This window comes from Acipenser ruthenus, chromosome 3 (assembly GCF_902713425.1).
Source record: "Acipenser ruthenus chromosome 3, fAciRut3.2 maternal haplotype, whole genome shotgun sequence".
Classification (NCBI taxonomy): Eukaryota; Metazoa; Chordata; class Actinopteri; order Acipenseriformes; family Acipenseridae; genus Acipenser; species Acipenser ruthenus.
Window position 1 is genome coordinate 87,396,070 of NC_081191.1, and position 16,719 is coordinate 87,412,788.

At 42.7% G+C, this 16,719-nt stretch overlaps 1 protein-coding gene across 2 annotated transcripts; it reads left to right on the plus strand.

The window, feature by feature from the left end:
* Window positions 1-56: 56 nt before the first annotated feature.
* bmb (brambleberry) lies at window positions 57-13,174 on the plus strand. 2 transcript variants are annotated; one of them, XM_033992952.3, is made up of 13 exons: window positions 57-203; window positions 1,104-1,367; window positions 2,585-2,713; window positions 3,614-3,799; window positions 5,153-5,375; window positions 5,930-6,046; window positions 7,402-7,581; window positions 9,394-9,600; window positions 9,865-10,000; window positions 10,284-10,342; window positions 10,629-10,765; window positions 11,608-11,708; window positions 12,332-13,174. In XM_033992952.3, the coding sequence occupies exons 2-13, from the start codon at window positions 1,113-1,115 to the stop codon at window positions 12,456-12,458; spliced, it is 1,857 nt and encodes a 618-aa protein (XP_033848843.3). In that variant the 5' UTR covers window positions 57-203; window positions 1,104-1,112; the 3' UTR covers window positions 12,459-13,174. The 2 variants fall into 2 exon arrangements, with proteins under 2 accessions (XP_033848843.3, XP_058874634.1); XM_059018651.1 differs by having other exon boundaries at window positions 1,107-1,367.
* Window positions 13,175-16,719: the final 3,545 nt, after the last annotated feature.

Sequence of the window (16,719 nt, forward strand, 5' to 3'; positions counted from 1 at the left end):
CATGCTCAATTCTGATTGGCTGTCCACCAGACATTTAATATTTTCCCGGGAAATAAGAATTTTGCACAGGTGGTGCTGGTGATGTCAGTTCAGTTTTACGTCAGTTTGCAGAGAGCCAGCTTAAGCCGAGTGTGCTGACCAGGTACTTGCGTGTTGGTTCAGTGCGTGCTTTTCTGTAAGAAAAGAAAAACTGCTGCTGTCTTGTAAGTACTGTTGTTTGATTAAACTGCTGGTAGTCTTTGTATGCGAAAACCGCTTAGACCGTTGCTGTTTATTAATGTACTTGGAGGGGTGCATCTAAATTCGTGTATATTGTACCTTGCACAATTATATAGGTGTGCTATGCGATGCATGTTAGTTTCGGTACAATTGTTCTGCCAAGGATCATGGTCAATCTTTGCAAAGAAAATTGGATGTTGTGTTACTTTGTAAAGTAAATGTCTGACTCAGCGACGTTCTGGAATAATTATATATCTATATATTTTTAAATAAACCAATTATGTTTGTACGCATTGTAAAATGCCACCTTTATATTTGATTAGTCAGTTGTAAAATATTTTAAAATAAACTTTATACATTTCTGTTATCAGGACATTGGATTTTTAAGATGAATAAAAAGGATATATATGAAGGTTAGACATCCTAGCGACCCCAATGGTGTAATATCCGCAGTACTGCCATTATTATTTATATTTATTTATATTTATTTATTTATTAGCAGACGCCCTTATCCAGGGCGACTTACAGTCGTAAACAAAAATACATTTCAAGAACCACAGTACAAGTAATAATATAATTAATAATACCAAATATCGGGTTCAATAAAGGGCTTGTTTGATTTTAGCAGTACATTTAAGCGCATTGGTAACAGCTTTACACACAACGGGGAACATTTAAGCTCGTTTTCAAGAAGGATCCGGGCAACAAACGTAGATTTTTATATCTATACAATGCCAGTTATAACTCTACAGTCCCGGTGTTACAGTAAACACTCTGACAAACTGCATTAATACTCTATTTACATTTTTGGTTAACAAAAGTACACCAGGTTTAACGTACGGTCCAGCGAATCGAGGTCCGATCTGTGTTCCATGTGTCTCCAGCAGGTTAGGATGGCGTTCCTTGTAAATTCGAGTCTCGTTGCCCGGGCCCTGGTCCTCGGTGTGTTGTGTGGCCGTGTCGGGCTGGTGGTGGCGTTTTTCGGCTGGATGAAGGAGACGCCCACCACTGTGGAACCCCCTCCCGCGGTCGTGTCGGCGAACACGCACGGGGAAACTCCGCCATTTGAGATGACCACGGCAGACGACCGCTTCCTCGCCGAAGCCAAACAACTTGAGCTGTCCCCTCTCGACAGCTGTCACTACAAGGTACCGTACCGCTGCACACAGCACGGCTTTGCTGGAAGCTCGGTTTTTAGAATATCCATAAATGCTATTTATTGGGTAATTCACCAACCTCCACAATTCCCCAAAGACAGGATGTCTACATGTGTATTTTATAGTTTTATTTTAAGGTGCCTCTTCACAATCTGCACTAGTTGGAGAGATAGAGTTCTGCCAGCCTGCAATATTAACTGAGGCTGACAAACATAGTCCCTATTGAAATCGATTTGAACTATGCCTGCTGCTGATTTGAAATTAACTAGTCTGTTTTAAAAAAGCACTTGACTCATTTTAGTACAGTGATGGTACAATATTCTATACTTTTTTGTTGTTTGTTTTCTGCTTCATTATCCAGACCAGATTACAGATCACCTGCAGGCATTGTGAATAGATCACATGCTGAGATGTTTGGCCATACACAACTATTTTTTGAAAGGTTAACTTTTAAATCTGCACTTATAATATTATAATACCACAATAGTGTGTTAAACACTACTAGTGTCTATCACAGTGTTCATAGTATTCTACTTATACTCTGTCTCAGTGGAATCTACTCCACTGTTTCATAAGTCAAACCCTTTTAATACTGTGTCAAAGAGATTGAGCAAGATAAGCACCAAAATACAAAAGTACTGAAACGGCAAATTCCTTTTCTTGTTGCAGGTATTGTTGCTTTGATTACAGAAGTGTTCATAAATACGATGTGATCAGTGTACAGTAAACATAGCCTGTACATTGTTCTGTATGTTACTTTAGGTGTTTTCTGCTTTTATTTCCCAGTGGGGGGTAGAAATCTGCTGTATGGCTGATATGTCAATCTATAACCAGTGTGTGCCAATAACCAAAGCTATTTTTTTGACGATTTGATAATATTGTATTGACTCATTCTATTCTGGCAGGGACATTTCAATGGGGTAATAAAAAGCAGATGGTAATATCAACTTTAAAAAAAAAAAAAAAAAGTGGTTCTCCATCATTCCGCAAGGTTAAACTTGTGTCAACTTTTCAAAATAAGTTCGATATCAAGTCCTAGATACCAAGAGTGAAAAATCAGACCTGATTGAACCTGCTTGCTGAGGGAGGGCAGGGCAATCACTGTAACAGCGCAGTGCTTGTGGAGAAGGGAGTTTGTGACAGCGTGAACACCTTGAGCTGAGCAAACCGCAGCGGTAACCAGGCACTGTTCCTCCGGCGTTTCCTAGGTGATCGCCCAGCTGAAATCCTCCTGCAGTGGCCTATCGGAAGAGGAGATTGCCAAACTGGGCGTGGTCTTGTTCAACTGCCAGGCAGAGGTGGAAGGGCGAAAGACCTACCCCTGCACCCCAGAAATGGTACAGTTCACTTTCTCACATTCCAGCTGACAATAAGCTAAGCACCTCTTATCTTTACTGTAGCAATCTTATAAGTATAGTGAATAGTTTAATGATGATTGGATAAGTGGTATATAATAATAATTTGCCATTGGGTAAGCAAATTAGGTGTTAATGTCGTGGTAAAGTATGTTAATGACTGGTTTTACAGTATGTGGAATAACTACTTGTGTTCTCAAGATGCATGTAAAAATGTAAGTGCGGCATAAAGCTGGAAGAATTGGCAGACACACCGCCGTATGTCCCCCAGAATCTGCTCTGCTAAATAATGTTAATGCCAAGTTTCGTGACAATTGGATATGCAATTTCACATACGTACGCCCACCTCCCCTCTATCTCCTTTAATGGGGAGCACGTCCACTGCTAGGGATAATAAGTAGGAAGTGAAACAATTTTAAACAGTTTTCTACTACAGAAAGGGTTTAGCCAGTGTACTTTCTGGTGAGCTACAAGCTATCGGCACCCATGTTTCAATTTGTACCGTTTTTAACAATTCATAATTTTTCCCTACTGTTGCCCAGGTATGTGATAAACTGGTAGCACTCTTGTTACTGTTAAGTGAATTATATGATTTGCTCTCTTATTGACTCTTGATATATCCTGATAAGGCTTTTAACGGGGCTGACGAGGACAATCTGTAGTCTTAAGCACAAACTGTAGAGTCAGATAAACTTGAATTTTTTTTTGATTGCCATTGGTGATTTATAGATTATACAAAAAGGAGGACAGCTCTACAAAATATTTATCAATTCATTGGTAACTTTTAATAACCTGAAAAAAAAGAGCATTAAAAAAAAAAAATGTATTCCTGCAATAACTCCAGCACTGCATGAACACTCCTGGTGTCTTCTCTATTTACAGACGATCAAAGAGTGCACAGAGCCAATGGATGCAGACACCTGGAATGCCTACCACATCGTGAGCAACCGAGCGCGCTCTGTGTGCTACACCACGCGCCAGCAGCACTTCAAGAGGAGGACAGAGGTGACTGTCAACTCGCTCGTCGCCACGGCAACCAGCCAGCTGGAGGCCATGCGTGTGCTCAAGGTAGGACTGGCCTTTGTTCCTCTCTGCCGAATAAAATACAGGCCCTTTCCATGTGTCGCTGGCCGGGTTAGAAACTCACGCTAGCCCTGCTGCACCCAGGCCTGCATTTCAGAAGTACCCTCAGTGAAGTAGATTATTGAAATGATGAGTGGCCAGGAGTCTGTGCAGTCAAACCCCTGTTAAATAATGTGCTCCCCCTTATTGCATGAACATTTATTGGTAAACCGACAGACTCTCGGGTGTCTCGTACTGCAGTGAGAATCGGTTACTTCAGAGCAGATCTACCAGGGGCAGGATTGATCAAACTCTTGTCACCTACCTGGGCATTTCAATAATATACCTAAACATGGGAGGTCAATGGCAATACACTCTCCAGATAGTCTGTAGGTGGGTGTTAAAGATGATGTCGCTTGCAGTGAACACAATGTAACAGCTGTCTGCCTCCTAGAGGTGTGTAAACCGGGTATAAAAGGAGTCCAGCAATTCTTTAGACCAAGTTCAGTACCAAGTCATATACGCAGCACTGTTAAATGTATTCCCAAGTGCTGGTAATTCAATTAAATGTAATTTAATACAACTGTCCTATAAAGTCAAGGAGTGAAATATTCTTTCATTTTGTAATTGTATCTTAATTAAGTTAATGTGCAAATATGTAATTAAACCTTTTATTGATGTATATGAACTATTTCATTCCATTGATCCAATGTGTAATTCAGAACACATTTAATTCTCATCACGAAATTCAAACCCATATATTATAGTTACTCTGCCTTTTGAGAATGTAACGCAGGAATAAACATTTATTGTGTTGTGATACACCGGTTATTTGATCATATTTTGTGAATTCCATTAATGTACTGAGCAGCTTCAGTGTTTAAACACTGCTGGATTAACAAGCTTGCTGGAATTATTGGCACCTTGTCATCTCTGTTGCCTAATGCATAATGGGACACTTTCATATAAACATAATTACATTTAATTTCTTGCAAGGTCTTTACAGTATATATTTTATATAACTGTTAATAAACATATATAGGAGGGGAACAGATCAAATAAAAAATTAATTCTGCCCCTCTCCCCCACACTTTCCCAAACAGGAAGGAAATGATTAGTTTAACCCTGGGGTCTGTGAAAGTCAGCTGCGTGCATTTTTACATTGCAATTGGTATTAAGGTAGTACGGAGTTCAGGATTAACTAGAGGTAGTTTGTACTAGCTACTGTGCTGCCCCCCCAAGACGCTTACTAAATTCAAAACTACACTGCAATTCACCCAGGGAGTTTTAAAACCCAGGACTGGGTGCAGCAGTGTTTTTGTGCGAGTATCTAACACTGATATAATGTCTGTCCTGCAGGATGGCCAGGCTGAGCTGAAGGAACTGACAGCCTCATCTCTGGAGAAGGTTCTGAGCAGTCAGAGTTCTTTGCTTGAGCAGCAGGGGGCGCTACAACAGGGGCAGGAGGAGCTGGAGTCCTCCATCGACATCAACCTGGAGCGCCTGGCGCAGGAGAAGGCGCTCATCGCCAGTGGGCACCAGCTCGTGGCGCAGCTCATCGAGGGCATCACACACCGCATGGGTGAGGGGGTGAGGGGGTGAGGGGGGGGGGGGGGTGGAGGCTGAGCTGAGCTCAGCACTGCCATGGGTGAGGAAGGGAGGCTGGGGGTCAACACTGCCAGGGGGGAGGGGAGGCTGGGGGTCAACATGGCCACCCCCATAGGGGAGGGGGGAGGCAACAGTGAGAGGGAAGACCTGGGGTCAAAAAGAAACTTTTTCCAGTGCACGGGAGAGTGAGGCATGGGAATCCAGGATTTAGTGAAACTAAACTGAGCCTTTTACAAATCGTTAGGAGATTACCCAGAGAAGATTATAAACCTAAATAAATAAACCAGGTACAAGCAATGTGTTAAATTGAGCTGGAGGAGGTATGGTCAAAGGTGGGTATGAGTGTGTGGCCAGTATACCTTGACTGAGCAATAGACAGTGTTGTGCATCATAGGCATAACTGGTAATATTGGTTGTCTCTGCTTCACACCTGAAACATGCCTGGTGCTGCTGTAGGAGAGTAGCAGTGGGACTGGTTAAAACAGGATGTTGTGTTTGCGTGTGAGTTCATGTTTGGCTCTCGTGCAGACAATGTGAGCAAGCACCTGAAGGGCCAGGGTGAGGACCTGCAGGAGGGACACCAAGCCATCCTGGCTGACCTGGCTGAAGTGAGGAGCCGGGCCCAGGACATCTACTCCAAGATAGGTACAGACCTGCCCCTCCTCAACTGAATTCAATACGAGGACCCCCTTACATGCCTTCATTAGAGTTGTGTAGCTATATATATCTGACATTCTTAACCAATGATCAGGATCCCTTTTGTACAAATAATTCCTGAAAACAGTCATTCTTCATATAGGTTATATTTTTGCATATATAGTATCTAGAAAACTTCTGCAATTGTGAAATTGGTATTCGCAATAATTTGTTAATTCCTAAAACCAGGTTCTGGAGATAGAGATGGGTGCAGGGTGGGACAAACCACTTTGTATGCTGATGGCCATTTGGCCACTAGCTTTCAAAATCTGGTGGCCAATTGAACTTTTATAGTGGTCAACATTTTCAAACGGGGACAACATGAGGAGACGTGTATGTGTTGCACACTTGTTGCTTTTGCATGCTTTGTTTTCATGTAATGGGTGTTTTTTGTTTGGTTTTGGGTTTTTTTTTTTATTCTCTTTTAAATCAATCGATGTACCAGAGAACTAACTCCAGGGAACTATATACATATACATGCCAGGAAATAGAACTATATTAATCAAATGCCAGAGAAGATAACTATATAAAATCCAAGGAAGTGAACACATTTCTTTATTTTTCAGTTACTGTCATAGACAAGCTGGCTAAAATACTCACTAAAACACTGTTAGCTCCTCCTCCTCATCTGTTAAATTCTCATTTTCATGGAGTTAGCCAAATGTGGATTTTTCATATCCAAATGCAAATAGATTTGACTGTTGCTTCAGTTTCTTTCACATTTTATTTAGGGTAAGAGATATTTTGAGAATTGTTTTTATTTATTTCCTGTGCCATCTAAGATGATCAGTCAAGCTAGTCAGGGAAACTCAATGGCCTGTAGCACTGCACACTCCTGCAACACAGAGAATTTGTGCCATAAGGCAGCACAGGCACCGCAACACTCCTTTCATCCCATGTTGTTGGGATGAGGGGAATCTACTTGCCTTTAAAGTTTTTTAGTGATTTTAATTTTTTTTAAGTTGGCAATAGCCGTCTCTTCCAAACTGCAGACAATGCATAATGAATTCAGAATGATAATTTACACTGTTCTACCCTAACTTGACTGGCTGATGTGCATTACTATGGAAACAAGAAAAGGGGGCTGTTCCACAAAAGGATTGGCTCTGCGATATCAACAGGGCGGTGCAGATTTTGACAGTTAAGCAGAAAGCTGTTCTTACAGGACTGCAGTTCTGTTGTATATACTGTAAACGCTTAGTTGCCGTCCGTGGCGACTGGTAAAATCTAGTGGTCGTATTAAAATGGAAGGTCGTATGGGTGTTTGCCTGTGTGGGAGGTTGATCTCCTGTCTCTCCTCTCAGACTCAAACCTGTCTGGATTCCTGCGTTATCAGAACCGCACTGCTCGCTACTTCGAGCAGTTGATGGGGAACCTGCAGCGCATGAACAGCACGCTGGGGACGCTGCTGCACTACATGGACAGGATGCAGGGCAGCGTGGAGAGCAGGCTGCAGCACATCCAGGGCTTCATCGGCTGGGTCGGTAAGGAGAGGGAAGAGGGAGGATCACGGCTGCAGAGGGGGTTACTGACACGTATTATAATGTAAAGTGTCTCAAACTGTTATATATATAGTGCATGCAATAAGGCCCGTTGTGCGGCACGAGACAAAGTAGAGTGCCTTCAACCCCCGAGAATTCTGTAGATTCGACTTATACGGAGACCCTGAAGGGCCTTACTACATTTATAATCCAGGTCAAACCGTGGATTTAAAGTAACTGAGGGCAAAAAAAATTGATTTTTATTAAATATCCTTATGCCAATAAAGGCACATTTTATAACTTGGCTCCAAACCAAGTTAAACTGAGTAGGTAAACATTTATTTTTGTGTTGAATTGTACATTACAATTGAAAAGATCCACCATGAGGTGGAGATGAGATGGCACTTTTTTTTTCTCTCTCTGAGTGCAAGATGCTGTTTCAGTAGAAAGGGATTTAAATAAATAAATTAATTAATGATGTCTCAGATTTCAGTAATTTTTCAAGGTCTGTGTTGGAGAGGGGTAGACAATGTCCAGACATGTCTTTTTGTGTTTAGCGTTTTACAAACCACTAAATGCATTATTTGAAGTGACAAAGTCGGGGTGAGGTGTGAATATTGACAGATTTCCCCAGTTTTGTTTTCATTTAGACAGCAGATTATTCCAACTCAGACTGTAGCTTGAAATGTTATAGATTTCTCTATGGACATTTCCATAGAAATCCCTTGGTATTTTATAAAGATTCTTAAGATGTGTGTTTTCCACAGTTGAGAAATTTTGTTTTTTTGTTTCAGCCAGTCCTATAGACTGGCTGAAACTTAATTTTAATTTGGCTGAATTTTTTTGTTTTTGGTATTTCTGTTTTGCTATCTTACAGTTAATTTAATTGTTCTTCATCCAAATCGGCATGTCTACTTACTACTTTGGGATTTTTTTTGCTGGTAATTGGTCACTCTGTTTTACAGCAACTGTACATCTGTAACTGTAAACAAGATGGCTACCGGAACTTAAAATTCTGTGAGGCAGCGCAATGATTTTGAAGGCTCCAACTGTTCCTTTGCCAGCCATATACACACAGTACACCCTCACTATAACGCCCTTCATTATAATGAATCTTCGGCTAGAATGAACCTGGCCCCTGGACCCCAAATAAAATAAAATAAAAATAATCATAATAATATTGTAACGTATGTGAGGTCTGTGAAGTGCAGGCACATTGGAGTAGGAGGAGCTGTGTATCACATCGGTGGAACAGCCTATAGACGACAGGCACAGAACACAAGAGCTGCTGGTGATTGGTTGTGGAGTGGGAGGAGGCAGGACTAACTGGGGGCTAAAGACCAGTGACACAGGGAGTGTTTGCTGTTGTGAAACAGAGATAGAATTAACGGGGGGGGGGGGGGGGGACAAAAAACTTGAGGATCTGATTAACTTTTCATTTCAAACGATTCATGTTAGATTGATTTTGAATAAAAGTTTAGCTTCAATTCAGGATTTGTACTTTCTGTATTGTGTTTTAATTCTTTAACAAATAGGATAATGCAAAGGCAGAATACTGCACACATGAGATGAACAGGTACATGTAATTCTACTTTTATTCACAATCTCATCTCATTAACTTGCTCCAACAGTTTATCATTCATGTTGATTGTCATTTCACTATAACGAACCCCTCGATATAACGAACAAAAGGCTTGGACCCCAAGAGGTTCGTTATAGCGAGGGTGTACTGTATAATATATAATGATTCCATAAATCTTGCCTGTTTGTATCTTTAGTAATGGCTCCCAAGAACCCATGTTCTCTCTCTCTCAGGCGTTAACCTCTCTGCAGTGTCCACCTGTGTCCTGCACACTGGCTACTTCCTGCTGGCTGCTCTACTCATGACTTTCCTGCAGACTCCTGGCCTGCCCCGCGCCATGCTCCTGGTGCTAGTTGTTCTAAACGCACTGTCTGAGCTCAACCAGCAACCCGCCATGGACTTCCGCAGCCTCACCATCCTCCTGGTGCTCGCCGCCATTGGTAAGGGCCACGGGGTGGGTACTTGGAGTCACGTCAGCCGTGTTGGAATAAAGGAATAGGTCAGTGTGGTTTGATGGCTGAAACGGACTAGTTTATTTTCTAGCACTGCTGTCTAGAACTTTAAACACTCAGCCTTAAGATCTGCTGTTGCACTAAAAGAAACCAAGCTGACCAGTGCCTTTCCTGCTGTGCTCTTTAGACAGTGGTGACTGGCAGTTTGAGATTATGCTTTAACTGCTTTTGCTCCTGCTGCTGTGCTGGCAGGTAACTGGTTCCTGCTGCGGCTGGTGAGCGGTTGTTCTGCGGTGACCCGTCGAAGATCCCAGGCCGCCCTGCCTGCCTCCAGCACCTCGGAGACCCTCAGACCTGTGGGCTGGCCCCTCGCCTCAACGCCAAACAGGTGAGGGGCTTGGGGGGGGGGGGGGGGGGGGATCGGGCTCGTCATAGGATCTAGCATTTGTTGTTGTGTGTGCATTTGAGATCTTGAGGTTGAACCAGAAAGGTGAAACTCATGTTTGGCATAGAACAATTAGCGGTGTAAAAACATTTGGTGGCAGGGTTGTAATCTTTTCAAATGCCGTTGTGAAGGCTGAGTGCAGACCCAAGCCAGTGGACTTGATCCTGCTGAACGAGTTCTGCATTTCCTCACCTTGCTCCCCCTTGACATGTCCCTGTCTCTGCAGGGACCTGGCTGATGTGAAAGATGATCTGCCGGCGCTGGAGCAGGACAGCTGTCTCTTCGGTGAGCTTGTGAACGACAATCGTGGAAGCAAGACTCCCAATACATAGCAGTTTGATCCATTCCTGGTTTTGCTACGAGTTTAATAGGACACACCTGAGCTTTGTTACCACTATACTGGGACTAATCAAGCTTGTAGTAAAACCTAGAATGGTTGAAACGGCTATGTATTGCGGTCTCTTTGCTGTGTGTCTTGCATTAATGCAGAATACCAAGTGTTGCAGGTTGTTACAGATAATACATAGATCAACTATTCCTCTCTCTTCTCCTCTACCCCCCACCCTGCCAGATGAGGGCAGCCTGGTGGACCTCTCTCTGCAGGGGGCTGAGCCACTGCCCCCTCGGTTGTTGAAGATGCGCCCCCGATCTGAGGGGACCCCCAGTCACTCCACCCCGCTGCTGAAGAAGAGAACCAGCCTGCCTGTGGTGAGATGATGATGTTCTCCTTCCATAATCCACTAGTTTTGGTTAATTTGCAGCTGGCCCATGTTGACAGTAAACTGTAAAAGTCCTATATTTTCCTGCAGTTAGTGCCCATCACTAACTCACTGCTCATCAGTATTTTATGCAAGTTGGATAGCGATATAAAGCGGGAGCTCTTGAATAGATTATACTGTGTAAATATAGATTGCATTTGTCACATTTTCCACATTTCCCCTCCCCCCACCCCACAAAATGAACACTTGCCAAATGTTTTAACTCGACTGTTAACCGTACTACACTGTGGTCCAGTGGTTAAAGAAAATCCCACCTCGGCCACTGACTCATTGTGTGACCCTGAGCAAGTCACTTAACCTCCTTGTCTCCGTCTTTCGGGTGAGACATAGTTGTAAGTGACTCTGCAGCTGATGCATAGTTCACACACCCTAGTCTCTGTAAGTCGCCTTGGATAAAGGCGTCTGCTAAATAAATAATAATAATAATAATAAAAATACAACACGCAGATCGTATGTGGTTAGGAGGCACCTCCTTACAGTCTTGTGGCTCAATAATTGAACGTGGCAACTTGGTAATAAACTAGACAACCGTGTTGTTGTGCTGTGTTAACCAGTTATTTGTATATTCAGTGTTTATAACTATATCCTGGAGTCAAAGGTAAGACTGTGCCAGTTGAATGGCGTTAGGGGGCCAAATGGGCACCACCTTATAACCTGCTCTGCCGTATGAAAAGCTAACTTTTCACGAGGGAGCACTGCATTGCTGTTCATGGTGAAAGATTGTTCCTGGAGATGCCTTTTGAGAAACGGTTTGTCCGCCTGCCCTGTTAGATGGCGCTAGAGGGCGTCCCCCAGAGACACCTGGGCTCCCTTCTCGATGGAATCTCAGAATCCAGGCTGGGCAGCCCCAACCAGTCCATGGGCAGCAATGGGTGAGTGCACTACACCTGTCATCTCATAATTGGTGGCTTACTTTGAATACTTCAGCATATGTCTCTCTTTTTTTTATACCACTGTAGCTAAATTATAAAAACATTATCTTGCAAAGCATACTGCATATCCTTTAAAGCAAAACATTATTTACAAAATACTTCATGATGAAAGTAAAGTAGACACCGGCTCTGAAGAATGCATTTCCATACACCCAGCTCGCCTGAATGGGTCGACAAGCTCTGTAGATTACCTTGCAGTACCTTCAAATGCATTCAGGGGAGCTACGATATAGTACTGATTTATGGCAAATGTAATCATTTGTAGCATAAATGCGATATGTCATTCGGGGGTGGGGTGGAAAGGGTGATATACAGTATTAATGTCATGGGCACTGAACGGTGGAACGATGATAAACTTGCCCGAAGGCTGGTTTGTTTTCACTCCTTCCGCCCGTGACACAAATCCTGTATCTCGTGGTCTTTCATAACACATCCTCTAAATTAAACCATAGCAGTGTGTGTGCGAGATGTATTGAAGCACATTAAATGGAATTAATGATCCATGTGTGTACTGAATGACCCTTGAAAGGGGCTGGACTGACCCTGGCTTGTTATTCCTGCAGGTCCATGTCCGGCAGACAGTTATGCAGTGGCATCACCAAGACTGGACTGCTCTGCAAAAAGAGAGCGGTGAGGGGGTGGGAATTCTGTCATGTGCATGAGGCTGGACAAGCATCCTACACCAGTTAGAGCCTGCCACTACAACCTGCTCCACCAGACAGCACAGCTACAACCCTGGAGAATGAGATCCACACACGCAACCAACACTCCAGCACTGCTGTAGGCCAGGGTTGGAAGCTCTCGCTAGTCCTGCACCCAGTTTAGGTATATTTTTAAAATGACCAGCAATCAGAACCCTCTACTGAATCTGAACTGATTTTCTCTTCATATCACAGCTTATCTTTTTGAATCTGTAGGTTTTATTATTGGGAGGTGCTGTTCATGGAGCTATAGGGGAGGAAATAATTAAACAGGTTTGATTGCACAAACTCCAAATTCTTTCAATATTATACTTGATTGAAGGTGTTTCTGAAACCCAGGATTGTGTACAGCAGGACTAGTGAGGTTCCTCTTGTAGGCTGAACTGACACCCTGCTTTTGAGCTGGAAGAGAAGAAAGACCTACAATTAGTGTGTGTAACTCAAATGCGATGTGTGTGTGTTTTGTAGTCTGTGTGTAAAAAGGAGGGTTTGTGGTTTTACTGATCTGGGACAAAGAGGACTCTTGCTGACTAGTGCACACCCTTGGGCTGCAATGTAACAGTCTGTCTGGCCATATACTGGACTGTCTTGACTCCCAGCTGTGTTCTGGGAGAGACTGCCACTGGTTGTGTTGTATCCATGTCTTTTTTAACTTTGTAAAATGTATTATTTTTTTATATTTAATAAAGCCTTTTAAGATGTTAAGGTGGCGTTGTTGTCTCTTTCCATGTAGCTTTACTATTCTGCACCTGACCATGAATGAAGCTGAAATGAGCAATACATTTACGAACAAGCAGTCAATTGAATAATGAGGTAAAATCTGAAGTTGGGACTATGCCGATGTATCTGTCACAAAGATTTTAAACTTACAAGCTGTAAATAATCCTGTCTGACATTTATCCCGCCATGACTCTAAATACAAAATTTGTGCTTTCAGTAACGTGATCAAGTAAATCCGCTGCCTTCTACCCCAGATTCTGATACTTGGTAAGTTTCATACAAGTGGAGAGACAGTTCATCTAGATCGGTGGTTCTCAATCCTGGTCCTGGGGACCCCCTGGGTCTGCTGGTTTTCATTCCAATTACTTAACTAGACCTTTTAATTGAACTTATTTGCTTAATTAGACCTTTTTAATTGTTTTCAGCTCTTAAACTGTTGCAGAGTTGAAGTTACTTATAAAATGTTACAGCTAACTTGAAATCTGCAACTGTTCAAGAGCTGAAAACAATTAAGCAAATGATCAGTTCAATTAAGGGTCTAGTTAAGTAATTGGGAGCTCAGTTGGAATGAAAACCAGAAGGCACAGTGGGATCCCAGGATCAGGGTTGGGAACCACTGATGTAGATAGATGCAAAGCTTTGAAGCAACACAGAAAGAAGGTCCTTGGCACGTTAAAACAGTAAAAGAATATCAAATTCTATTGAGTGTTTAATAGGTGATCCTTAGCAAGTTTAATTGGACAAGACTTGCTAGTTACTCTACCAGGGTTATCTCTGAAGCACAACCAGGTGACTATCCTGGATCTACAGCTGCATGCATACTGCAACTACTGCAGCGCACAATCCTGCAGCAAAGACTCCAAATATCTTGTCTGTGTTGCACTGAATCAATTCTATGGTAAAACTATGATTATCTAAACTGCCCTTTATTAACATGTCTTGGGTGCTGTGTCATAGGAGATGTGCTGTTCAGCCCTCCATCTTTGGTATGTAGAGAATAGTGCAATACTGTAGATCAGTAGTTTGAGGCTCACATACACACACTGAGCCACGATTCACACGATCATTGAATAAGCTCCTTGATTTGACTGGTCAATCCCAGCCCCTCTGTCTTTCTACAGAGCAGGCACAGACACAAGATAATATTTAATAAACTACAAACGGATGGTTTTCTGAACAAAAACAAAGCATTCCGGTGGCATTTGTTTTTCATGGGCTTGCCCTTTCTAATACCTATCTGACTGGTGTTCTACATTGGAACCCCACAAAACTGATTAGTCACACAACAGGTTTCACCACCTTAAGTTCATGAGTCGTGGGGCAGAGATATTCAGTGTCGGGTATGATTGACACCTGTTTGATTTTCATCTCCGCCCAGTTCCTGCAATACAAGTAACAGTTTTAATCCTGATGTTTCAATAAAGAACATGCTGCCCTCACCCCACCACTACCCATCAGAACAATCCTTTACAGACAGACTTCACATCAACTGCCTGGTCCAAACGATTTTAATCTTGTTTTATACATTTCCCTTTCTGTAGAATTATGACGCTTTTATGAGTTTCTGAATTCTAAATTCTTTTGTGAGTTTCTGAACAGTTTATGAGTCATTTCTGACCAGCTGAGCTCTTGAATAATAAACACTTAAAAGGACCAACTCTTTTTTATAGCTTTGCAGACGTAGATCTCGCACTCAGAATGTCAATGACAACGCAAACATTTAAACCACAACACATTGTATATGATTAAACAGATCAGTATCAGCTTTTCGTTAGTTTTTTATTTAGATTTAATGACTTGTATAACTGTTTCTAAGAGTACAGTGGCTCCCTCTAATCAAACCGAGAGTGTATACAAAGAGTGCAAGAGAAAATACACTCTCAGCTTGATTAGAGGGAGCCACTGAACACTTACAAACAGACACAGAAGACATGTTGCAGGGTTTGAAACTTCCACTCATCCTGCACCAGTCCTGGTTTCAGAACGCCCCTTGTTTAGGGATATCAAATTACCAGGTGCCAGGAGTTTAAACAATCAGGCCCCTGCTAAATCTGCTCTGAACTGATCACACTGAAATAAGTCTCATCTGCGTCTGTAGGTTTATTAGGTGCTGTTCTTGCAGCTATAAGGGAAGAAACAGTATGTTTAACAGGACTTGCTCAACCTCCTGCCTACTGAACAATAGACTTCATTGAAGCCCATGACAGTGCAGGGCTAGTGTGAGCTTCTAACCCTGTGATGGACTGATGTATTTTGTTATCTTTAAACACAGACGTCAGTATCCAGCCTCAAGCAGTGTAGACAGAGGGTCAGAGAGAGTCTGCTTAGGTTAGTCCTAACTAAATTGGCATCCCTGGACGAGAGAAAGATCCAGTCCTCATCTTCCCTGCCTTCCCCCTCGCTCGCCACCCTCGTGATCGCTCGTCCCACCAGCCCCGAGCCTCCCGTCACCAGGATCCGCTTCGACTTCTCAGCACCACCGCCCTCACCTGCCACCTGAGAGAGAGAGAGCGAGAGGGAGAGGGAGTGAGATCTCTGCACAGTACATTGCAGCCAGCAGCCACCTCATTCGAAGTGCAGGGTAGAGGTCTTTCAATGCATCTACTTGTACTGTTAAATATTTGCTGTATATTTGTTGTAATAACTTTGTTAATATGGCTTGTATGGCTTGACATGACAATAAAGGCCACTTGAATTTGAATTTGAGAGGAAGAGGGAGACGGAGGGAGAGAGATAAAGGGGTTTACTTTTTCCTTTTGCTGTTTTGGCAATACACTGCTGCTGTTGTTGTTGTTTATTTTTATTTTTTTATTTAGCAGATGCCTTTATCCAAGGTGACTTAGAGACTAGGGTGTGTGAACTATGCATCAGCTGCAGAGTCACTTACAACGTCTCACCCGAAAGCACAAGGAGGTTAAGTGACTTGCTCAAGGTCATACAGTGAGTCAGTGAGCAAGCCAGGATTTGAACCGGGGACCTCCTGGTAACAAGCCCTTTTCTTTAACCACACAGTTGTACTAGATGGTGTTTGTGTATATAATATAGATAAAACAAAACCCTTTGGGCTGATCTAGCATACACCACAGATGTCTATGGCAGGCAAATAGAATTGATGAGCAGCCCCTGAACTCAGTCAAAGTGATACAACGGTTATAACAAAAATAATCTGTTTTGGGAGACAGATGCACCTGCCAACCAAGCCCTCAGCTCAGACCAAAGTCAGTCAGATCTGTCATCTTGACTTGAAGCTTACTTTCCACAGGGAGATGCAGATTGTATGAGGAGCACTTGTCAGGGATTCATGCATAACAAATAAGAACATAAGAAAACGTATGAACGAGAGGAGGCCATTCAGTCCATCATCCAGTTCCTAATAGCTGACTGATCTCAAAAGTTTTTCTTGTCTTAAATAATCCCAATGATTCAGTATAAACAACATGGCTGGGTAACCCATTCCATACCCCTACTCTCGGTGTAAAGTGTTACCTCTGTCCTCTGGTCCTGGTTTCTGTGCTGCACTTAAAGTTGGT

Excerpts from the sequence above, each read along its gene's own strand:
- bmb (XM_033992952.3), top strand. The coding sequence starts at position 1,113 with ATGGCGTTCCTTGTAAATTCGAGTCTCGTTGCCCGGGCCCTGGTCCTC. Across the intron at positions 1,368-2,584 it reads TCGACAGCTGTCACTACAAG|GTGATCGCCCAGCTGAAATC; the intron begins GTACCGTACCGC and ends GGCGTTTCCTAG. Across the intron at positions 10,766-11,607 it reads AGAGAACCAGCCTGCCTGTG|ATGGCGCTAGAGGGCGTCCC; the intron begins GTGAGATGATGA and ends CTGCCCTGTTAG.